This window comes from Eurypyga helias, unplaced genomic scaffold (genome assembly GCF_000690775.1).
Source record: "Eurypyga helias isolate BGI_N326 unplaced genomic scaffold, ASM69077v1 scaffold17554, whole genome shotgun sequence".
Classification (NCBI taxonomy): domain Eukaryota; kingdom Metazoa; phylum Chordata; class Aves; order Eurypygiformes; family Eurypygidae; genus Eurypyga; species Eurypyga helias.
Window position 1 is genome coordinate 12,139 of NW_010244499.1, and position 25,395 is coordinate 37,533.

General features: G+C 38.2%; 1 protein-coding gene across 1 annotated transcript in view; it reads right to left on the reverse strand.

Annotated features, from left to right (window-relative positions):
• The window catches only part of NUP210 (nucleoporin 210kDa), a gene marked incomplete at both ends in the record, with an annotated part of 35,448 nt that extends 11,814 nt beyond the window's left edge, over positions 1-23,634 (reverse strand). Inside the window, 15 exons of the mRNA XM_010149782.1 lie at positions 1,740-1,846; positions 2,134-2,326; positions 3,589-3,762; positions 5,004-5,225; positions 5,966-6,111; positions 7,394-7,592; positions 10,720-10,875; positions 14,169-14,306; positions 15,552-15,692; positions 16,949-17,055; positions 17,373-17,441; positions 17,909-18,067; positions 18,886-19,018; positions 20,773-20,923; positions 23,538-23,634. Coding sequence (XP_010148084.1) covers positions 1,740-1,846; positions 2,134-2,326; positions 3,589-3,762; positions 5,004-5,225; positions 5,966-6,111; positions 7,394-7,592; positions 10,720-10,875; positions 14,169-14,306; positions 15,552-15,692; positions 16,949-17,055; positions 17,373-17,441; positions 17,909-18,067; positions 18,886-19,018; positions 20,773-20,923; positions 23,538-23,634 — 2,192 coding nt within the window. The remainder of the gene's footprint in view (positions 1-1,739; positions 1,847-2,133; positions 2,327-3,588; positions 3,763-5,003; positions 5,226-5,965; positions 6,112-7,393; positions 7,593-10,719; positions 10,876-14,168; positions 14,307-15,551; positions 15,693-16,948; positions 17,056-17,372; positions 17,442-17,908; positions 18,068-18,885; positions 19,019-20,772; positions 20,924-23,537) is intronic.
• Between the last annotated feature and the right edge of the window lie 1,761 nt (positions 23,635-25,395).

Genomic DNA, 25,395 nt, shown 5'->3' on the forward strand with positions numbered 1-25,395 from the left:
AAAAGCATAGAGTCAGAATGTTTTCTTCTACTACAAGCTCATCTTTTTAGGATTTTTCCTAGCAGGCCACCAAAAAAAGTTCTTCCTTAAATGTGAGTACATAAACACTGGGCCAAATGCAAATTTAATCATTCCCATATAATAACATTAGCTTAGAATGGGAAAATGTTTTTTAAAGGAAGTTAGTATTATGTACCCATTTCACCTAATTAGTAGAATTATTTCCTTGATGTAGAAAGGATGTCATCTTTCCAGATGCTCGACTTAAACACGAAACAACGACCAAGACAACTCAATATACCATCTATTAGATTTTCATTTGTGTTTCTGTCTGTAAGAAAGAACTGCAAGTATAGACAGGTTTGAAAGCAGAATAGAGCACTGCATTTCTGACGTATTTGAAAAAAGCAGACAAATTACCTAATTTAAAGAAACAACATACAAGCCTATGTAACTGTTGCAGAAGTGGTATCTACAACTACTCTTCAACTACCAAAAAGATTCCTCACAAACTTCAACAGAGATTAGAACTTCAGAGAAACCTGGTGTCATTTTATACGTATGCATCCCACACCGAAATACAGTAAGCTTCTCTGAACTCAAGGCAAAGTTCAGAGAATTAGTTTTCTAATTATCTCTAAATATAAGGTTATTGAATATTAGTTTAATAAAGCAGAGCACACTGAACTGCACAATGACTGCAGAACATCCAGTGTTGTTTTTACAATTCAATTTTCTTAAGAGAAATAAGATACAGAACCAAGTATCTTAAACGGCAATGTAACTGTGCCATAGAATATTTCACATGAATAGAGCCCATCTGTTACCTGCTCTGAATTAAAAATACTCTAGCTCCATATTTTGTTTCAACTGTATTTTCATGGTGCATGATTCAGAACCGCATATAGTCAAAACCAACTTAAACCTTGCTTAACAAAATTTAGCAGAACTTCAATTTAGCAAAGCAGGATATCTTAAGAGTTAGTTTCTATGCATGTCAGGTCGTTCCATAGGCTGAAACCTGCCTCTGTGTTCAGTTAAAAAAAAATCACAGTGACAGAAAATTGCCATCTGTTTACATCTGCCTTCTTTGTTCATCATGACTACTTTTTGCTGTTGTTCTTCCCTATGTTGAGTATCTACAAAACTAAACCATTGCAGGGAGTGGTTAATGACTTGCAAAATTAGAGCCTAGGCTTATGGCTGGCAGTGTACAAATGAGTAGTCCCTCCCTTCTGTAAGACAGATGTGAGACCAAAGAAAGAGCACTAGTCAGAGCCCAGATTTTACACATGGTCCATGAGGATATCAGCCAGTTTTGCTTTGCTCACACAGAACCTTTCTATCCAGTTCTGCAGTGGAAATAATACATTTGCTTTCCCCAGTGACAGCTGCACTAAGCACATGGTTGCTTTAGTGAAGGACAAGCAGCAGAGATTCACCAATTCATTAAAAAACCTAAACAGAAACAAAACCACTGAAACAATTCTTTGTAATCCCCTTGCCCAGATGGTTTAAGGAAAAAAAAGGAATTGGATATATTTGATACGGGTAGCAGCATGTAGTGCAGAGGAAAGCCATGAACATTATAAAAGCAGGGTGGCATGAATCTGTCTTCAGAATCAGCTGTGGAGCTCCCTTATTTTTACATCATTGTGCACTGAAGAAATAAATATGTAAGAATGCTGTACATTAAGGATCATAGGAAAACGGCAACAAAAAAATGGAGATGTGAGTACCGGTATTTTCACTTTAGCTGCCTTGAGATGGGATTGCTGGTATCCTGCTGCAGTTGCAGAGATGGCAGTTGTTCCAGACTCATGATGAACTAGAACAGTTTGTAAGCCTGGAATCAAACAAAAAGTCAAATAAATCTGATTATGGCGAAGAAAAAGATGAAAGTCATTATCATTCTAAACAGACAAGGATTTTCTCTCTCAAGACAGGTTGTAGGCATTGAGTTTGTGGGTTGTTTTTTTTTTTTTAATAGTGCACACTTAAAATTGCATGTTGAGGATAAGCTGAAATATGACTGCAGCTTAGAGTATTTCTGTAATCAAGCCCAGACACTACCAAATAATTCAACCCTGACCTTCTTCAAATAACGAAATGCTCACGTAAACTAATTCATACCATGCATTTTCTTTTGACCATTTCCATCTTCTTTCAGAGTCAGCTCCATTGGCATATCAGGCTCAGTATTAGCTAAGAACACTTTTGTTGACTCCCAGATAACACTAAGAGAACTGAAGTTATCAAATTTACTGCCCTGTTGGTCATAGGCAGCCAAATCCAATACTGGATTGCGATAATTTGAAACAGGAACCTGAAAAAGAATTAATACTTTGAGCTGAACAGATACAAGAGGATTTTTTTAATCATTAAAAGAAAGAAAAAAGTATGCAGAGTTTCATGAGATTTATTGTAACACTCATTACATCAGTAATGTTTATTAAAATGAGTGATCAACGCAAAGTCATTAAGCTGTACTTCAACTGCAAGGGTTTTTTTGGGTGTGAGGGTGTTGGGGTTTGTTTTGTTTTCTTTTCTTTTTTTACCTTAAAACAAAAATTGAATCACACAACCACATCATCTTTGGAATTCAAACAAATACTGAAAAGTACTGCTATTTGTCAGAAGACATAGCTCAAAACTGTAGTGTTCACCTTGTGAAATGCATTAGCAACAGCAGTGTGTTGGGGTAGTCTAACTGGCACATAGTGGACTTAGAGAAACAGGTGAACTCTGAAGTGACTTACAGTACAAACCCATCTCCTTCTCATCTTGTTGTTACATAGAAGTTACTTAAAATGATTCATCAACTCAATACATATTGCAGTTTTATGAAAGTAGGATGACTTTTATATTTGCGTGGTAATATTAGCAGGACAAAACTCTGAGTTTACTCAGCAGACAACATGTGATGGCACTCATTAGGAAGAAAGCAAGAGTCCTTTATGCTTGATAACCTACACATACGCACTGTCCATTTATTGCGACTCCAATCTGCAAAGCTGAATACATCTGATTTCACTGAGCAATACTCACTGCTTATGCTTAAAGGGCTATCTTCACAGCTGCAGTGTTTGTGCCTTTACTGATATGACACACAAATGTACACTCATGGGATAATGAGAGTATGGGAAAATATGTCTCTCTATACTCAATGGAATAGTTAGATTAGAACGAAGTCGCATAGGGAAAAAATACTTTCCTTAGGAACAGCTGCTGGAAACATTTCCCCATTCCTTCTTTTCAATTTTTTTCTAATAAAAAAAGAAGTTTATCACAAAACAAGTCAGAAAGTTTTCCTCACAGTGACACTTTTGTGAGAAGCCACAATCCAATGTTTTTACATATAGTCCTTTTTTCTGGTAATCCCCTGTATAAACCTGTTCGAATGATCACTATAGGGAACTGACATTCAGAGTGCTCTCTGCTGAGGCAGAAAACAATACCAGTGTGCCCCATAACACTGGTTATTGCTACTCTTGCAGTAAGTCAGATGCTTTATTTTGTACATGGAAGTGCAAACACTGATTTGTAAATTATAAGACGACATCCTTTTCCTGCATTCCTAAGGCTTACCACTTGCTTGTTTTGCTGCAGCAAAGGGCAGGAGAGATCAAGCTGAGGACTTCCATAGACAGGAGTCAAATTGAGTCGTGAAGGGACAGCACAGATGAACTTCACAACAGCAGGCTCAACCGCTGGAAAAGGGTTGGTGATCGTGGGGTGGTTTCCAACTGTCAAGGCAATAATCTGTACAATTATGGAAACGAGCAAGTGAGGAGAGAGAAAAGGACTACTGAGATCAGGCATACTCTATTTCACACATCTGAATTACACTCCGATATCAGAATGAACAAGCAAAAATATGATTCTTGGGGATTTACTGTATCATTAAGTCACAGGAAGATGTAAACGGAAGTGTATATTTCAAGAACAGTTCTATACCATTACCTGGGAACCTTTCCTAGGTATTCATGGTTATTACTATCAAACTTGACTCAAGCAACAAATCTTTTGTAACTTAAAAAGCTAACAGGCAGATGTTTTTGTTGCAGAGTGAGAATACAACAGTACTTGTAGCTACCTCAGTGTGTTTAGAAACACCTTATGTTTAATTTTACATTCCTTCTTTAGCCCTCCTTCAACAAAACAAAGTAGATATAAATACAGAGAGGCTATCCCAGCTGGCAGAGGTAGCTCTGGTTACCTGCCTGATCCACTCATGCAGATGCAATCTGCTCTGGACAAGGCTGAGGACAGCCAGCCAACGCATGCACAACCACAGACAACAAAAAAGTGTTTGTTCCTTTCCGAATTTGCACTGACAGAAATAACTACACTTTGTACAGTGTCCACTGAGGGAACGTGTTAAACAATTTGTCACCCAAACCAAGATGCTTAGGCCTTCCAGAATTACAGGGGAAAAACATTAAATCAAAGCTAAATGCTTTATAAACTGGCCATGGTGAGTAAAGGAGAATAAATCATCCCTGCATGTTGGAGAAAACAAGGCCAGGTAGAAAATGGCTTCAGCCACTATTGCAAAGACTGCACAAATATCAGAGCAGTATATTCATGTGGTTGTCATTTGTTTGAATAAACAGCATCACACTGGAGGGTAGCTTGGTTAAGAGGAGCAGGTCAAACAGACTGTTTACTGCAGTAACCTTCTGCTCTGACCCTATTTATACAAACTGAAGCTGCACTTACTAAGATCTGTTTAACACATTCTGTAACATAAGGTTTCTGTGACTTGGCTTCATAATGCAATAAACCACTTTATAACACAATGTTACGAAATGCTCACTCTAAAACCTGTACCAGCACTGCAATGCATAAACTATGTACTTATCCAAGTTCTTTACTGGCTTATTATAAATGCTGCTTGTTATAGAAAAGCTACATGGTATTCATAAATGTCTGAAGACTGTTCTCAATTGCCTTAGCTCAGTGTCTGGTGAAGGACAACACAAATACCTTCTAGCACTTACCTGTTCTCCCAAGCTTTTGCAAGATACTCTGACCCAATGCTGGATGTTATTTCGTGATGTAGGAGGTCCAAATAAAGACAGACCAATACTCTCTGCATCCTCAGCAGTGATGTTTCTGAAGAACTTTGAAGGTTCTTGTACCCATGGCCTAGGTCCTCCTTCAAATAACATGTCTTTAGAGGAACCCAAAGTGACTAAAGCAACAGATGGAGGATCAATAGTCTGTAATGAATGACAAATTAACAGTTCTATTTACATACGTTTCAGTTGTACTTTACAGAAGAAAAGTTCTGTCTTAATGGAAGAGCTATATTTATTATTTTGATTAGGCCATGATTTTTTCCACAGAGTAGTTTGTAGGCATGGTTATTTAGAACAGAGTTGTAGCAAAATAATTAGCATCACCTACCAGAATTCTGTCCTGTATGATTATATTCACCCTAACCCATGGATTCAAAGAAAAGTTTTAACTACATTCTAATTACATGAAGAATTAGAGCAAGAGAAAGACATTGAATATACTTTTCTGAGCATCTTTAGAAAGTATTCTATCACATTTTTTAAATAGGTAGTACTTTAAATGAATGAAATCTTACTCTTTAAAAATCCTTTCACTTGACAGTGCTCTCTCCAGCACAGCTCTGTGCATGCAATTATTCTCCTACACAAAAGTTTTTCTTCCAATCTCCAGAAGAAATACTACATTGATTCACTATCACACTATTCACTCCTCTATAATAGGCTTGTGATGTCTGTGTAAGCAAACTCTACTACATATATGCTCCATAGAGGAACAGTTAAAACATGATTCACCAAAACAGTCCACACAATTTTTTTCCTGTGAATCAACTACCCACCTTATTTTTTAAAACACATTTATTATATAACATCAACTTGTTATTTGTCATCTAAAGGCATTTTAAAGTGACGGATTGCTTTAGGAACATTGAAAACAGACTTACTTTTAATGGTAGGTAAGCAGCAATGGTGATGCTAGCACTGAGGTGGACATGACCGTGGGTGTAACTAACAGCAAGGGTTGTGTATCCTTGAGTTTCAGCTTTCACTCTGACTCCACTGCAAAAATCAGCAGTTGGCTTAAGCCTTCCTGTCAGACAAATTAAAATGAAATAAATACATTTTTCGAGAGAAATGCCCATGCATTTTAATGCAAGTTCGATATGGCTTTTCTCAACAAAAACACCTCCACCAGAAGTAAGTAGAGATGTGTTCTCCAACCAAATGTGTAAAAATGTTCACTACTGTCTTTCATCTCAAACCCAACACTTACCAAAGCATCCATGTCTCTCAAACTTCTTGCTTTTCACACTGTCCTAAACATGACACGAAACTTTACTCTGGTACAAACTAATGTAACCTCTATCTCTTACAGAATATTTTCATCTTGCTGCTCTAAAAATGAAACTGGCTTGTAATTAAGCACGTCAGTCACACTGCTCGGACAAGCTTTCCTGCACAGAACCACCTGAACTGTAAGCAAATGTCATTTCTGTAGCTGAAGGTAAGGTATTTTCATGAAATTTCCTTGCTTATTTAGAGGACATTTTGCGGTTTGACAGGGGTCTTTTTTTTTTTTTTTTGAAACAAACAGTCCAACAGTATACTACATAGTGACATTTAAATAGCTGCCTCTCAGGCAAACAGATGGTACAATGTGGACTGGTTTTACTGACTAAATAGCACATGAAAGAGCTTCCATACAAGAGACACTTGGAAAAAATTAATGGTACATCTGAAAAACATAGTGTGAATTCAGCAGACACAGAAACAAGCACATCACTCAGTGTCCACTTAGTCCAGCAACATTAATGGCAATCTTTGAAAATAACATGCATACTCCATACTCCTAATACACCTGACAAGAGGCATTGCTTAAAGCAATGAGCTAAACAGTACCAGAGCTTTGTAAAAATTTAAGCATCTGATTGTCTTAGTTCCTTGTGAGCAAACAATGAACAGTGTCTTTAAATAACTGAAAGTACTAACAGACAATGCAGGGAAAGCAGTTATTATTCTTATTGGTCTTGGAAGTCTTCCAATGCTATCTCAAAACACAATGCATGTGGACCCCTCTTATGAGAAAACCCATCAGTTCTGTTACAGAAGCACATTAAAAATACTACATCAGCAAAAAGACATATGGGACACTACACACCATCTAATAAAATAATTGCCAAAATGCTTTCAGAGTCCCTCAAAACATCAAAAATATCAAAGGAAAGTTCTGTGTAACAAATAAACACAGCCTCAAAATAAAACTACTCTGATGCCCACCCCTGTACACAGCAATTAAAACAGTGATTTGAAGGAGATGTGTGACTTAGTAACATCTTAATTTAATTTTCAAAATGGGGAGGGCGTCAAATCACCTTGAAGTGGCCTGAACACACCACGGTTTTCTACTTCCACAACTAGATCAAAGTGTGAGCAGTCGCTCAGTGGGACCATCTCGCCCATTTCAACATTTGTGAGGCCATTAATCCTCAGGGGCAGCTCCAATATTTGGCCAACACGTGCTTCAACTTGACATGGTGTGAACTCCATCCCACTAGGTTCAGTTACATACACCTGAAGGAGGAAAGAAACAGGACAGATGTATGAACACAGAGTCCCCAAAACAGTACCAGAAACAAAGAGAAAAAGATACTTCAGTATGCTCTCATTTTAATGAGACCCCTCGTATACCTCTCCTAGCTGCTGACTTCCCCCTGATGGCTGGGAACAATTCTTCTCAGACTGAACATTGCTTTTGTGCTTATGTGCTGCAGAAAGGTGTCGGAAAGGGCCAGGAAAAGCTTGCTACTATTGTAGTACTCCTTCCCCACAACAGTCCATGTGCGCATTAGTTTGGTGATCATTTTAATGCCACTTCTGCTTTGCTGATTTTGAAGTGTGGACTAAGTTGCACAGTATCTCCAAGAGGTACTACCAGCAACTGGGTCAGATTTAGTATCCAACCTTGACTTTCACAGTGTAAATATCTGAGCTAGACCAAGATGTCCAGGGCTCAACATTTCCCCACAGTAATATGCCAGATATCTAAAGAAGCAAACAAATATCCACTAACCTAACAACCTTCTGCTTCAACAACTGAACTGTATGTGCGAGATACTTCTGAAATCAAAAGGATTACTTTCAAAAGTAAGACTGGCAGAAATACATCTTCCATGCTATTATAGCTGGTATGTTGATGAATAAGCCTTAACTTCGACTCTGATTTGCTATTTTTTCTATTAAAGGATCCACCACAGACTGATCGTGTATTCCGTAACAATCGCTATGATGAAAACTTTTCATTTGCAGTATTTTAACTTGCTAACCATCTGCAAATGGCTTCAGGGCAACACATAGAACCATATGGTACAGAGTTAAAACTGTAATCCTTGTGGAACATGGCTAAGTATTCTTAAAACCTGCTCACTGAGGTCAGCAAATAGAACTCTTCAGATTTACTCTGCAAAGCATACAACTCCTAACTTAAGAACAAAGACATTCAAAAATAACCTATTCAGACTGTGCAATACACTGCTTTGAAAGCTCACATGGACAGCAGTATTTTTTCTGTCTCCAGGCTTTGACTTATGTTTGTGGATGAGAAGTTTTAACTGAAAATTCTTCATTCTTCTATCTCCTCCTGGTAACTATGACACTGCTATAAAGCAGCATCCTGGGTTGTCCAGAGAATAATTTCAGAGCACGTCTGTAAACTAAATTCTGCACACATTTTAATTTGTGTTACTGTAAGCATTTACGTCGTTATTTTAAGCATGAAGTTTAGTACCTCTCAAATCCAGTTTGTAGAACTGAAATAAATGATCTCAGCACAAAAACCAAATTAACTTGCCCCTCAAAAAACCCAGCATTAGTAGATACAGCTGTTTCAAGTAAAAATCAGTTTAGAAAGATCTTTCCCAAAACACACATACTTTAAAAAAAGAGCGAAAGTGGCAAAACACCTGCATACAGAGCTCTCTCTTCATTATGGGACAGACTTAGCAGCCCAGACGAAACACATTTTTTAACACTTGTGTCAGAGGGGACTTTGGTGTAACAGAACTGCAGCACAACAATTACAGCACTGCTGCACATGGGGATACCTAAAAACGATGAGGTATTTTGTATAGCTAGTGTATGTGTATTGGACACAATCGGCTTCTTCCCCACCAGCTGCTCAATTACATGCAGGTATCCTGGAAGGCAGGCGCACTGCCCCAGGGCTTGCGAGACCTGCTTCCTAAATCAACTTCTACGCTCCCTCAGAAACAAAACCCTGTCCTTCATAAAGCCTTAGCCAGATGGAGATTGTTTGCCAGCCTCAATAGTATCCTCTCAGCATAAACAAACCCATTTCATTTATGACCGTGCAGTTAGATAAACACAGCCTCTGGATCTCAGATTAGTCACACGTGCTCAGTACACTATCTCTTAGTTTTTCTGATGTCAGAAGCAAATTTCCTCTCTGTCAGGTTCCCATGCTAATGCTTAGCTCTTTGCAAAAAGCACAGAGCTAAAGCATATATTCAAATGCCTGAATTTCTGAAGGCAGCAGAGCAGCATTACTTCACAGTAGCAAACGTGCACCACAGTAGTTTTAGTACTTCAGTAAAAAAGTGTTCTTTAGTAAAAGTACACCGTAGTACTTTTAGTTTCTATTCTATCATGTTACAGGTCTGTAGTTCTTAAGTTTGACAGAGAGAGTAAGCACTGACACAGTTTCATTAAGGAAAACTATTTGGATCCAAAGGGCACAAGGAGGTATTTCCAAATCAGTAATGTTCTAGAGAGAATTATTTCAGATTGTAGCTTCACAGTGTTGACCACTGTTAACCAGAGCAGCTTCTTCACCTATCTTGGCACACTCTTATATACTGTTTCTGTATTTTCTTCACCCCATATCACACACTGATCACCTCGACTAAATCCTAAGAATACGATATGATTTTCACAGAGACCACAAAATCCCTTCTGGGAGGTGTATTCTTAATTCCCATTTTCTCCTATTTTTCCAAAAAGATTATTTCTTTCTTGGCCAGCTTTGGTATGCAGATTTATTATGTGGCACTGTATAGCATTTCTGTATTTTCTTCACCCCATATCACACACTGATCACCTCGACTAAATCCTAAGAATACGATATGATTTTCACAGAGACCACAAAATCCCTTCTGGGAGGTGTATTCTTAATTCCCATTTTCTCCTATTTTTCCAAAAAGATTATTTCTTTCTTGGCCAGCTTTGGTATGCAGATTTATTATGTGGCACTGTATAGCATTTCTGCCACTTCTCCAAGCAGGAATTTCCTTGCACATCTTGATGGTATCTGTCATCGGTTTATATTGAGGAAAAATACCCACCTTTTACCTGGCAGAAGCATTTTTAGTTTGGTTTGGCTACTTAGATGACTAGGCCAATAGTAAATGACTACCTTCTTCCTGCATTCAAAACTTTCAAGAAGGAAAAAGAGTTACCAAGGAAATTAGGGAGAGGAAAAAAATGGGACCAAAGCTAATGTAGTGGAGAGAGTTTAAATCCCCAGAAACACAGACTCTGAACCTGATCATTTAACCTGCCACAGAGGAGGCAGGGAAATATCTCAGGAACATTCTGGAAAGGGAAATGCCTATGGCATTCTCAGCTTCTTCACTGTTTCCAGAAGCCACATTCAAGAACGATCAGGGAAAATAAAGAGCTTCACCTTCATTTCTCCATAATGCAATGGATTCTGAACATCAGTTGCCTGAATAACACTGACACCAATATCACTTCCAGTTGTCATTACTCCTTTGACTGTCACTGTAGCAACTGCCTGGTTAGAAGAGGACCAGCTGAAATTTCCACTTCCACCGTGAGCCTAGAATACAGAGAAAAAGTCTTTCAAATATTTTATAAACTCTATGGTACTAACGTTTCTTGGGTGTCACACCTTTTAATATCTTCCATGAAAACCAAGGACACACTGAGCACCCACAATGCTATTATTGAAGAAGTACAAACAAAATAATACCTCAGAACTTTGAGATAAAGTCAAGTAGAGATAAGAAGATTACCACCCTTCATTCCTTTTACTTTCAGGTTTCTTCATGCACATAGCCTACGTGCTCACCAGTGCTGCTAACCCAAATCTCTCTCCCCCAGCTGCAGAAGACTGATGCTCACAACTCCCGGTGATGGATAGTGCTTAGAGTCAGCAGAGGATTTCACGAATCAGCACTCCAGAGGCCTGGCACGGGGGATTACTGTACTCCTGAACACTCCCACTGTTTCTCTGTTGCTGACAGCCAAAATGCTGATTTTGGGTCTCAGAGCTGTTAACCTGACATTCTGTACCTACAAGCTTCTTTCAATGGGCATTATTAAGGGATCTGAAGGGAAGAAAATAAGAAGGTGGGAGGAAGGGAGGGAATCAAGCAAGAGGGGAAAAGAAGAAAAAGAAGTCACTCTCTTCTTGGCATTACTTCTTTATTTTTATGCTGAAAATCAGCATGTCTACCTGCAGCTATTCAATGTGCTGCTCCAGCAACTGATCAGCTACAAGCACAAATGGAAACTGCCCCCTCTTGCCACAAGCACTGCGCAGAGCACTGCGGTGTACAGGCTACGGCTTTTCAAGGAAGGAGTTGGTAACTGCCAAACTTACAAGCTATAAAAAACCCAAACCAACAAAAAAGAAAAACCCACCCTTTTGCTATAGCTCACAGCTCTTGAAGGGTTATTTCACAATTAGAACAGCTTAAAGTGAGCGGAATTATTCTGCAGAAGGGTAGCAAGTAGATGCTTGATATTATGGTCCACATCAACAGAGCCAAATAATTATACATACTCTATGCGCGCTTCGCAGCCAGGACAAGGTTATATTGCTGCAGGTTCCTATTTTATACAATGAAGGGCCAAAAAGAACATTCTGCCAGCACAAGTGCAGAGCTGCCTTCCTAGAAGTGTAATACTAGCTACTGAAGAAACATAATCATTACAGTGCTGTAAAATGTACAGGTTTTAAACATAATTCCTGTGAGCTACAGGAAGTATCTGTTGAGACAAATACTGTGCAGAAAGGTATAGTGAAAATAATGCATTTTTAAAGCAAATTAAAAAAAAAAGAAGGCACTTCCACACTCCAAAATAAACGCCAAGGTTCCGTCAGAGTAAAACACAGGCAACCATCGGAGCAATTTCTTTGTTCATGTCTATTGTTTTAACTTCTTTAACTTTCTCAGGACTTGCTCTAATCCGTTTCATGATTAAACTACAAATGGACAAGGTGATAAATTTTGCCTAGCAGGACAGTGCGGAAAATAAATCTAAATTATGAAGCATCTTAGCTAATAACTTTTACCAGGTCAAAAAGAAAATCAAAAGGACAGTAATTTCTCATTTTCCTTCCCATGAGCACGTGCACAACCACCTGATTATAAAAAGAGCACCAGACACAGACAAATGGATAAATAAGTAATAGGGTGTGATAGGAGATGCATGGGATGTGGAGAGAAACATTTAAAGACTGTAAAAGTTCAGAATGTTTTCTAAAGTTATTTTCAGTTAAAACAGGGAAACGAGCAGAACAGTGATGCCAGGAAGGGCAGAAATGTCTTCCCCCACCCCTTTTTTATTTACAACAGGAGACATCTTATTAGCACAAATATGAGCAAAGCAACCAACAAAAACACCAGAGAGCTGACAAAGTAAAACCTAAAAGTCATTCTGATACCATCTGGAAGGAGTTTCTTTAGCTATAAACAGAATTTGGCTAAATCCAAAAATCTCTTTCAACTTGTTTTCAGAAAAAGTCTATTCACCAATTCAATGCCTGACTCAAACTATCGAGTAGGAGGCAAACACTAATCTACATGCAGGAACAACAGTCAAGCTGTGTACTATTGTAAACAACCACTAGTACTGCTGAATGGCCAGACTGGGAAAATGTTCTCAGTTTCAGTAAATGCAAACTAATTTAAATGTTGGGAGAAAAAAGGTTTTATGTTTTTAATGGGGGGCGGGGGGAATCCACAGTAAAGCAAGAATGCTGATTCAATTACTGGCGTAACACAAAGGAATGTTGTCTAGTGAGATATTTGATGATATATGCAAGATAAGGAGAGACAATAATAGAACTGTAAAAGAGGTAGGAAGCAGAGAATACATTTACTTTCCCTTTCTGGGAAAACTCTAGCAGAAGTTATGATGAATTACTGAAAATGCATATCTGTACTAATAATTTTTACCACACACTGCTGGTGTGGTCGGGTACAGCATGAACTGAAGCAAACTCTAATCCCACAGAAATTAAAAGTACAGATAACAGCACTAAACTCCCATGGCGTTAACTTGAGATGTACAGTAGAGAATGCAGTTTTACCTCTATGAGATGGATTTGTTTATTTCAGGCACTATGTGTCCCACTGCCTCTTTTATAACTCAAAACTCAGCACTACTTCATGCTGAAAGGGAGAGGAAGGAACTGTGCCTGAAATGCTTTAGTGCAGGATCTGCATATCACTGCACCAGGATAAGAGTCTGGGCTGGGGAAGCACAATGTTCTTTTCCCCAGTTAAACTCTACTTGGGAGACTGGAAGACAAGCCCTTTGCTTCATGAAGCGTATGGAAGGATTGGCAGCATGGGAGCAAAGACACACATACGAAACAGTCCCTTTAGAAGGGCATACTGTAAATGAAACTGTAGCCTTTGATTCCCTGTAACTTTCTATTAAAAACAAAGATGTATGGCAAGACAAGGATACTGCTGTCAAAGGTTGATAGGGTGCTGCTCATCAATCTTGTCATGCTCCCATACTCCCATCCCTTTGCAGTAAATGGTAGTCTCTAGTTACTACTATGGAGTTTTTTTACCTAGGATGTTTTCCATAATTCCAAACAACTCTGTGAGTATGTGTGTGCTGCATGAGTGAGGGAGAGAGGAAGTGAATAAAAGACAAGTAAACATCAGTGGGGCTTTTATGTTCGTTGGCTTCTTAATGTGTAGTTTTTATGAAAAAGCACACAATTCCTGAAACTAACATCCAACGAAATTCCTCCAAATAAAGTTTTGATATCACTGTGCCTGAAGTATCCCAAGTTAACTCTATATACAGGCCTCACTGCGTCTGCTTGAGCAATACTTCCTGCACCTACATACTTCTTTGGCATACCTGGATGGTGTACTGGTAGACTCCTGCTTTTGGCTGCCAAGGAAACGTCAAAATGCTGGGTGAAAGAACTATGGGAACATATATTTCGACATCCTGCTGGTTTCGCACTGGAACTGGTAATGTATGAACACCTCCATCCTACAAAAAGGAACAGCACCCTATTAGAAATGGCACCATACTGCTTCCTAGAATTAATGTTTACTCCTTATATATATATAGGCAAGTTGCTGAAAACAGAGAGAAAGGAAAGCTATTTAGGGTGACGTTACGACCAGTGTTACTTGCGAGCAAACAGGTCATCGCAGGGAGTGCGCTACTGTATTAAATGAGCAGTACTGCCACGGAGATACAGGTGTCCGCGTTCATTTAACAGGCAAACAGCAAAAAGAAATACACTTCACTACACTTAGCTTTGGAGACCTTGTGTGGAGAACTGATTTGGTAACTCCACACCTGCATTTACTCGTTGCTCATTCCACTCTGCAGCAGGTGAAGACAAACAGCCTAAAAGACCCATTCCTTAACCCATCCCAAAACACTGCTTTTAAACTTTTCTGTAATTGTAATGCCATGACCCTGTGGCACAACATACTGTTTCTTACTGGAGGTCTGAAGGAAAGCTTTAGCAGCTCTCAGTAGACCTCATTTCATTCAAGAGTAGCCCTCTGACACAGAGAATAAGCATGGCTCATATCACATACAAGATCTACTAAATCCTACTCAAGGAATCACTAAAATGATTTCACAGCACATGGGTTGAAATGTTGAATTTTTCCAAGTTCCAAGCAAAAGCAAATACTTTCACACCACGTGCCCTAGTTAGCCATACATTCAGCAGCCTGCCCAACTAGCAGAAAGTTAATGAATATTAATTTGAAGAAATTTACAGGCTGTTACATTTGGCAGATTTTCATTCCAGCACTTAACATCACTTACCAAATGACAGAAAACTTTCCAAATGTAACTGAATGCAGAACAAGGCCAGGGTATGAGACTGATGATCCTAGCACAATCAACTGTATAATTCACTCAGAGAATGTGAGAGGACCTTTGCACCAGCACAAGGAAACGGTATGTGCCCACATAAGTATCTGCCATGAAAAAAAAAATCAGTGCTGTGCACCACTGCTTTAACAGGTGTTTGCCACATACTCAGCAGCAAAATCCCACAGTCTTTTTTTAAGCAAATCCTCTGTTGACTTCATTGACAGTTTTCCTGGAGTAAGGATATCAGAATTTGGTTCTTAATCTATTTAAACAGATGTGTTAGTCCCACGTAATTCTTAGGTTTCTTTTTACCATGTTGCTATGACATCACTAACTGCACAAATTATTTATTTTTAGGCCTACCAGTAAAGCAGAATAGTTATTCTCAAAACATACCTGATCTACTACTGATGTCAGTGCAGCATCAATAATGGTCTGACCCTTCTTTATTGCTTTCACATAATGATACGACCCATTCAGAGATGATGTCAGCACCTCAAAATATTCTTTGGACAGCTTTGTATTAATTCTGATATTCTAAAACCGAAACATTAAATGGGTATTACCACAGGGAACTGATATCAGTACTGTGCAGACAGCCACAAACATATTATTAGCAACAAATCAATGAGAAAACAATTGTTTAATAACATAGTTCAACAAAACTTATCTAAAACCAAGTAAGAATTTTTCTCTGTGAAAGTTTTAGTCTTTCAACAAGATTGTATCTTTTAGACACCGCATTCACTCCACGGAACACACCTACTTTTTAATATTATCAACAACATGTAATTTAACGTTTAAAGCACCAATATTTGTACCAATAAATAATTCACATTTTAATATAATTTCTTAACTTTGTCATTCTTAAACACAAAATGGGAAGAACACACAAATATACTGCCCCAATAGCACATTCCTGAGATGTAGGTGAAACTCAGATCTACACTGCAGGAAGCAAATAAGCGCCAATAAAATAACACTCATAAATTTGATACACTGAAAGCAGTAATTTATTTAATAGAGTTTTTCTGCTTGCAAATGAACTATTAAAAAACCCCCAAAATTTAATAGCAATGTATATTTGGTACCTAGTACCTAGAATTTATCTTATTTCACTACCAAACAGTGAAGTGTTTTAATGCTAGCGAATCACAGAATGATAGAATGGTTTGGGTTGGAAGGGATCTTAAAGATCATCTAGTTCCAACCCCCCTGCCATGGGCAGGGACACTCTCCACTAGACCAGGTTGCTCAAAGCCCTGTCCAACCTGTTAGGCTCATCTAAGCTTTTCCCATGGTCAACTGGAAGGAAACAGGTACCTCTTCAAGAGTGTTATAAGCCTACCTTATACCTCATTCTTTAATAGAAAGATGGCCTCTAGATGTGACAGTGTTGTACGGGGAGGGGGCTGATGAGATGAAATACTGTATGAGTACAGCTCTCCAGCAGTTACACTGGTTTGCAATTTCCATTGCAATGTCTATGCTATGTTTGAAGTGCAGTTGTGCAACTTCTTCCAGTTTTTTCTACAGCGCTTAGACTCCATTGGGCATTTTCACATGAATTCCCCAGAGTGCTTTATTTAAAATAAATAAAACAACCCCACACCAAAAAAAACCCAAATAACAAACCACCCAACAACAAAACAAAGGGAAAAAAGGAAAAGGCAAGAAACAACATGCTTTGACATGTCCTAACTTTATGTAAATAAAAAACTGCTCAATGAATTTCAAAGAAAGCCAGGATTTAGGAGACAGACACTCAGAAATATATCAACATTTCAACTTACATCAGATAAATACACCTTATTGCTTGATTTATCATACACTTCAATTGTAATTTCATAAAGTCTGTCTTTTTCTAGGACCCATCTGTCACCTGGATGAACCGTAAATCCTACGAAACAGGAAATATTAAACAGCACAAACCAACAGCCTCTTCACATAACAGATATAAGCATTTTGCTTTTGGTGTCCACATTCTGTACATGCACATTCTTTGTTTTAAGCTGCTGAATAGAGAGATGAAAGAAAATAAATAAAACTTTACTACTAAACCTATTTCACATTGAGCTACTTTCATGAATAAAGTTACTTACCTATGAAAAGTAATAGGAGAAAAGGAAACATGTATATACACAGAGAAAAACACCAACACAAAAACAAGGCAAGAAATTATATTAAGCAATCAGGAAAATTTCAGCCAGTACCAACCTAAATACCCAGGATTTACAACATAGATAGTGCTGTTTGGTAGTCTGGAAACCCCTTGCATGCGAATACCTGAAGTCTCAGTAAAGGAACAGAAAAGTTTTGTCAAAAGTCAAGTAAAGTTCAGCTTGTTCCTGGGGCTCCTCGGGCTTCTTTGGGTATTTAAAGCTACTTGTACATGGAGAATAAATGTTATCCCCACTACCCTGAAAGGCAGTGAGCATTTGAGAGAGATTCCACTAGACAATATAATGCCCGAAATATAAGAATAAAGCCCCATCGCAATTCCACATTGACTGAGGGGAACAGATATGATTTAACTCATCTTTTGCCAGTCTAATTTCTTAGAACGTTTCAAGGCAGCTCTGCTGAGACTGAATTCACAGCAGTGCTGCTTTCTGTGGCTCCACCAGGCGCTCCTGATTCGCAAGACTACTGGTACCAGTGTGGATAATTTTATCCTTTTGCGCTGCATAGGGTGGAAAGTTTGCCTCCTGCCACAAAGATCTGGATGGAAAAGCGTCACCTAGGAAGGATACTCTTGTGTCCAAGTACGAGGTTAGTTTGACCCTGCTGCAATGCAGTTACAACCGATGTTTTCTGGTCCAGCTTGGCAACCGGCCAAGACAGATCTCCCTCGGGATCAAGTACATTGTTCTGTAGCTGCAGCTCATACAGATCAGACGGCATCGCTAATTCTGTACATAAAACAAGACAACATATGAAACAATAAAAGCAAGTGTGTCAGTGTTTGAATGCTGCCAATTATTGCTGATTAATTTTTATTGATGCCTAGCGCGCACATTCAATCAGTATTTCTAACGCCTTGTAGAAATAGCATTTCTGTGATTGCATCAATGCACACTCTCAAAATGACTTTCTCAACTAAATTTTTGAAGGTGCAATTGCCAACTAGCATCATCCCACTGATTACACCTAACATCCAATTAATTTCTAGCTTTAAAAGTGGCCAAATTACGTTCTACAATTTCTGCCGCTCTGTTCTGTGCTCCCAGCTGGCCTGGCGAGCCTGGCCTACCAGCCCAGTAAAACATTCCCTACCTCGTTTCTATAAAACCAAAAAAGGACGCAATTACAAACTTCCACACTTCTAAGGGGACATAAAGGCCGCTAAACCACACTTGTAGAAGTGGAGCAAAGTCATTTGTCAAGAAAACATTTTCTGTTAGAGGAGTTACTAATCTAAATTTCATTTAACTAAGAAAGTCCAACACAATTTCTTAGTCAATGTGAAATAAATGAGCATATCTAAAACGATGGTGTTTACTCCTATTCTAACTTACCCTTATCTTCATGTCCTTGACAAATCTTCAAGAGTAAAACCTTTACAGACACAATATTTTTTACAGGAAAAAAAAGTGTTTTTTTTTTTTAAACTGGTGGTTTAGGAAAGCAGTATTAAATATTAACAACATAGTTTACACACAATTCAAAATTTCTCAGCAGTTAAAAAAAAAATCATGCAAAGCGTTAACCAAAAAAACCCATGACAAACCTGTAATCTTCCCTTGCCTTATTTTCTGAACTCTGTACTGAATTGATGTTCCTACCAGAAGATAAATGTCATATGCTGGATTTAAAAGGATGTTTTCCAAAATAAGCAATCTGACTTCTGCAGGATGTACATGCTATTGATTGGAAAGAAAAGAAAAAGCAACCACATTTAAAGCAGCTCCTTTGTTTGAAACAGACCATGCAGCAGTAATTTATAATCTGTAAGTGAAAAATATTACTTGCTGTAATTGGCTCTTTATTACCATGTCAAACTTTGTCACAACAGGGAAATGCAAGGGACAATGAATGGTCTAGAGATCTCTATGCATACTGTGCAACGCTGAAAAAAAAAAAAAATCAAGTCTGTACAGACATCATTTTGGTTCAATTTTCTGGAGAACACCGAAAAACTTGAGACAGACGCACAGTGACTACTGAGACATCTAGAAATTTATTTTCCCTACTGTAAAACATGGTACCTCCCTACAACATATCCATTGTAACTTCACTGAGGAATCTGTATCAAACTCATTGGTCTATTAAATTAGGAATGCAACAGGTAATTGTACGAATTCTATTACAGTTGTTTGAGGGATGTTCACTGAAAATGTGCAGTCTGGCAGCAGTGAAAGATTTAAAGGAACTACTAACCAGAAAGCCATAAAAAATTGCAAACAGAACAATATTTTTTCAATTTCATTTACCATATCAGCTCAAAGCTAATTCAGAAAAATAAATATTAAAACAAAAAACTAATCAAGCTACAAACATTCAAGAAAAAAGTCAGACTGATATCAGAGTAGCTATATTCAGTGCAAGTAGGTAGATCTGTAACAAAAATAAATTCCTAACACACAGTATTATTTGTGCCACATTACTAGTATTACCTACACTTACATAATATTATCATAGAACACTTTTTACAGGTATGGGTTAAATAGTCCAAGGCAATTCTGTTTTAAGCAAAAACATTAAGAACAACATGTAAAAACACAAATTTGCAAAACCAGACTGCAGATACGAGATGAACTTCTATAAAATGGTGGCGGTTTTCTGAAGTTTTTTTTTTAAGGTGCAGTATTAAGTTGATACTAGCACAATGCCAAGTATTCTTGTAAACAACAACCCATAAAACCTCTCTCAGGTGTTCATAAATTCTATTAAGAGAAGAAGCAACCCTCTTAACCAGAGTTAAATGAAACACTCAGTCACCACAAGTTACAAAGAAAGAAACAGCATGGATCTACCTAACAGCTGGGAGGACTGCCAATACTGCAGTTTAACACCCTTGTAACACTGACATTCTGATCCCAAAGCCATTCCTTGGAGGCCAGAATCTAATGAGGTAGAATTAGATACTAAAAGTATTCATATGACACTCACTTCAAGAACAACAGGAAATAAAAGTATATCCAATATAGCAATCCTTGTCCTAGCTATTTATTTACTGAGAAGATGACCTCAAGTGTTCTAGTCCATTATTTTTGAAAAGAGCTAAAGGGCCAATAGCCTGCCCAGCACGATTCTCGTTATATGTATAATACGAATAGCTATCAGGAATAATAAAGTCATAATTCAAATCAGTATTTGAAGTGTATTCCTCTGCCACAGGGCCTTTGGTCAGAGTTTTAGGTTTAGAAAAAATCTCTGGCACACACACCATTCTGGATTAGGTAACTGCATCAGTCTCCAGCCCCTTCAGGGTGATCAAGGGCAGCATTGTCTTTTGTGACACAGGCTACAGAGTCAACCCAGTACGACAGAGCCGCAGCACTGATGTCCGCAACAGGAACAAATTCATCAGGACAAACTTAAAATACTCCTGTTAACATTGGACTATAAGACTAAATAATAATAATACCAATAAAAAAAATTTAATGTTTCTTACCTTATAGACGCTTTCCTGTATTCTTGCTTTTAATTTAGAACTCCCTGTTTTCATTCCAGACACCAAAATGGTATCTCCTTGCTTGGCAACTTTTTCCATCTCCGAAATATAGGAAGGTGGAATATAAGTGGATTCCAAGAACTTCAGTATACTGAAAGGTGATCCAAAAAGTGAACAGAAAATTGTTAACCAATCTTTGTAAACCCACAGAGAAACACCACCAGCATCTGTTCCCAGCTATTTCCATTTTTAAGCAAATTTAAGATGCCTGCCTGGGACCAGATATCCAAATTTTACTCATTCTTCAAGATATCTACAGCTAATTCTGTGACTGATAAAAGTTTCTTTGAAGCTTGTTTGTGGGCTTTCAAGAGATATCAGAAGACTGCACATGTTGTCTATAATGATCCCTTCACTTTTTGCAGTAGGTGTAGACTGCAAAAACTCTCTAGATCATCGTGGAACAACTGATGTGAAAGACCCAAAGCTTATGTTTATAAAAGCAACAGCTTAACAAACCAGAACGTAACTTTGACCTATATGAAGAAGCTCATATGCATTTATTAAAATGACCATGAAAATAAATCTGCAAGCAGAGTACTTGTAGTAACTGTTGGAAATTTCGGTGAGATGTGACGAGAGGAAAGGAATTTGCCATGAATGGGTAAAGGACAGGAGAGAAACTGAAAGAGGATCATGTTTTAAAGGTTGCCAGCTTCTGTGTGCACACGATCTGTTCAACTTCACGTGCACTTTCACAGTAAAATCAGTGAAGACATACTGAGAGCAGTTATGAGTATTAACATATTTACGATGGTTTATCGGTTGCAAAGCTGTAACACCATTAGAACACTATTATGTTATCATAGCTGTGCTAACAGTAAAGCATATATCAATATCAGTTTGGTCAAAAACACACTCTAGCAATACTTACACCAAAAAGAAAAGCTCCATATGGACTAGGACTTGGATCATAAGTCCCACTGACCAATTAGCACACTGCCTAGCTCTCACTGTAGTTAAGGGCCACACACTCATACCTGCAGTTCCAAGTGTATTACTGGCTCAGCAGGATTTCCTCAGGTAATGCTGTGTGTTTGGTTCTCTAAGGCTGAACAATTGGAGTTTGTGTTTACCCAGTAGCAAAGATTCTTGTTTGCTACCCTTTCCCCACTTCCAGTGTATCTGGAGTATGGGTTTGAGGATGGAAGTTAACTGTTAACCATTCTGCTCTCTGAGAGATCCAGTCCCCCCATATACCAGTCAGCAAATCCTCATACGAATAAAGCCAGGTTCTTTAAGGAAGATGTAGTTTCCTACATTATTTTATGTCCTGCAATCTATCTACATTTTGCTGGAACCTGTTTTCTGAAATAAATGTAGCCTCCAGTGCATGAGTGTGAATCTGTTTCATCTTACAAGCTTACCATACATTAGGGAGGTTTTGGCTAAAGCTATACTCAAGAAGTGTCTGTTTTGTGAGAAAAACCCATATTTCATGTGTTTGCAGTCTGGCCAAATTCACATTTATCAGGGAGCCATTCTTCCTACCAACATTCATGTTAAGCAAACTCAGTATTCGCCTTGGAATATAATATGATGGATGCTAGCATAGTACTGCTAGGTAACAGGATCCTGGTGTGTTGACAGCAGTTGGTGCAGGGCAAAGGCAAAACTCTTGGAGCGTAACTTGAAAAATATCCCATACAAGGTACTACCAAATAGCCTTGAGTTCTGGTTAGTTTAATAAGGATGGAAACTCAAATTTCTGTATGAAGCAACTGAAGAACAAAACAATCACTGTAAAACTACACAGGCTTAGCAAAACTCAAAAAATAAATTAAAAGAACCAACACCAGAACAGGGGTCAAAGATGGTCTGGTGACAAATATAGGAGAGGGAAAAATATAGAATCATATGGTCTGGATTCTATTTCTGTCCCTGCCACAGGTGAGATTTCTGCCTTTTGAGCAAGAACTCCAACTCCATTAAATGGAGGGAATATTTACTTATTATACAGAAATGCTGAAAACCACTTATCTCATTAGTGAGTTGAAAAGCACTTTCAAGATCTTTGCACAGAAGTTTCCACAAAATACAGCACTTCCAAATTCCAGTTAACTTACTCTTTGAGTCAGTGCACATGGTGAACCAAGCACCATTGCTCATTTACCAAGCAAGTGCTTTCTACTCATTGCTTTGTCTGAAAGACAATATATTGAATAACTTTCATGGAATTATTTCAACTGGTCTTAGGAGCTGTATCTAGCTTACAAGCAGCCACTTGGTCCACTCCAATTTATAGGTTAGCTGCTTTGAAAGCCATCTCAACACCAGAACTAAGTGCTGCCTGAAACCTGAAACTCTTCAATTCATAGAGCTCCTTTCTGAAATGGGAGAGGACATTTTTGCTTAAAAAAAAAAAATTAAAAAAGAAATCTCTGCTGAAATCCTCAGATAACAGACTTACTGTTTCAACTTTCCTTTGCACAAGACGTTTCAGGAAGATAAACAATTGCACCTATTTATTTCTAGTTGAGCAGTCCAGGAAGCTCTAATGCAACATTACCACTATCAGTTGTTAAATTAAACTGGGATGAGACTGTCCAGGCTGTTGGGTAGGCACTTAAAAAAAACTACCTGAAACAATTGACCCGTAAGCATGATTTTAAGCATCAATTCAGTAAATTGCCTAGATGTGGGGAAATTTTTTTACACAAACTTAATGTACACGAGACTTTGGAGAACAAATCAAATGTACTTACCGTAATGCATTGTGGGAATCTGAGAAGCCATCAGCCTCTGTGTCTTTTACTATTGTCCAGTCGAAGACTAACCCTGCCAATGTGCTGAAAGTGTTTCCTAGAAATCAAACAATCAGATTAAAACAAAAATAAAAAACAATCACAGAGTAGTCTTCCTAGAATACAAGCCATGACTTTTCCCCTGGGAAATTTCTGTGTCTTATACCTAAAAGAAGCACTATTGGTAATTAGTTAAAAAACACAATCTACCTTGCTTTACTGACCTAGCCAAATTTAAGACGTTTCTGTTAACTGGCTTTTCTGTTCACCTTCTGCAGCACCATATGTCACTATGCTTTTCACAAGCTCACTAGACAGGTGCAGGTGTCACCAACTATTCCCCACTTGTCAGCTCCAAGATGTCCTTGGCACTCACCACAGCCTTCCCCCTTTGACCACAAAAACCTCACTATTTCTTGGATATTAGCAGGACATCAGAAACACTTGCTAAGCAGTCTTTCATTCTGAAACATTTGGGTCAGGACTGATGAATTCCACTTTCCACGTACATTGTTTTGATTCTGAGAACAACAATGATTTACTCATAACAGGAGTAAGTCCTCACTCAAAGAATCATGGAACGGTTTGGGTTGGAAGGGACCCTAAAGATGATCTAGTTCCAACCCCCCTGCCATGGGCAGGGACACCTCTTTCTAGAAACTGTGAGCCACTAGAACATGAGAAACTGTAAATGTTAAAAAGGAACAAAAAGGAATAAACAGACTGAAAACAAAGACTTATCATGATCACAGTTAAGTGTAATCAGCTGTTAATCTGAAAGACCTTACAATCTTCAAGACGAGTCCCGCGCTGAATTGCAGTGTCCACTGGCACAAATATGGAACTGAAATCCCAGTATTTAGTATATTTAAAAACACATTTTCATTTGTGTTACTCCCTTTTACATTTATTTCTATATTATTGAAGAAGCAAAGCAAATTTATTATTGAATTCTTATGCTTAAACGTTTATGACATTTTTAAGCCACAAAAGCATTTTAAGACAAGTGAACACAATGTAGAGTCTATGTTGTTTGTCCCATTTCTATACAGTGGCCTGCAGAAAGCTCCAAATCCCAAATAAATAGGATTTTAAACACAAAACTCTAAACACACAAGGCAATTAGAACTGATTGAGACTGGTTCATTTAACATGTGGCCAAGTCTAAATTCCTTCAATGGTGCATGCTTTAGCTTTGCAAAGCTGTATTCTTTTGCTCCAACTGGAAATAAGGAGTCCAGTGGACAAACACACACTGTGGCATTATGGGGAGGCCGTGTCTGGACACCACCAGTGCCACAGCGAGCAGGTAACAAAAGCACAAAACCGTCCTTACAGCCTCTGAACCACCTCTGCAATGCTTCAGAAGAAAAGTAGCTCTCACCAGCAAGGCTGGAACAAAACTCAGCAAACAAGGAGAGCCATCTTGATGTGTTCTGCTCCAGGACTGGGGCAGGACGCCAGGGTTCCTTACACACTCACAGCGAAAGAAATGCAAACTTGTATTCTTAAGTCTTTCCCTTAACTCACCTCTAGTTAAGTCGTAATAAAATAACCTGAGCAAAGTTCAACAGATGAAAGAAAAACTATACGGCATGACTTTTTTTTCCCCTCCTCTACATTCTATACTTAATTTGGCCAAAGAGCTCCATGATCATCTTCCTCTCCTGCAGGACTAATCATTGAAAAGTAGTATTTGGGGATTGAGTTTGTGTTTGGAGTGGCTTATCAAAAACATGTGCAAAAAGGAATCTGCATTAATGGAACTAATTTAAAATACAGCTTAGAGTAACTGGTATATATATATATATATATATAT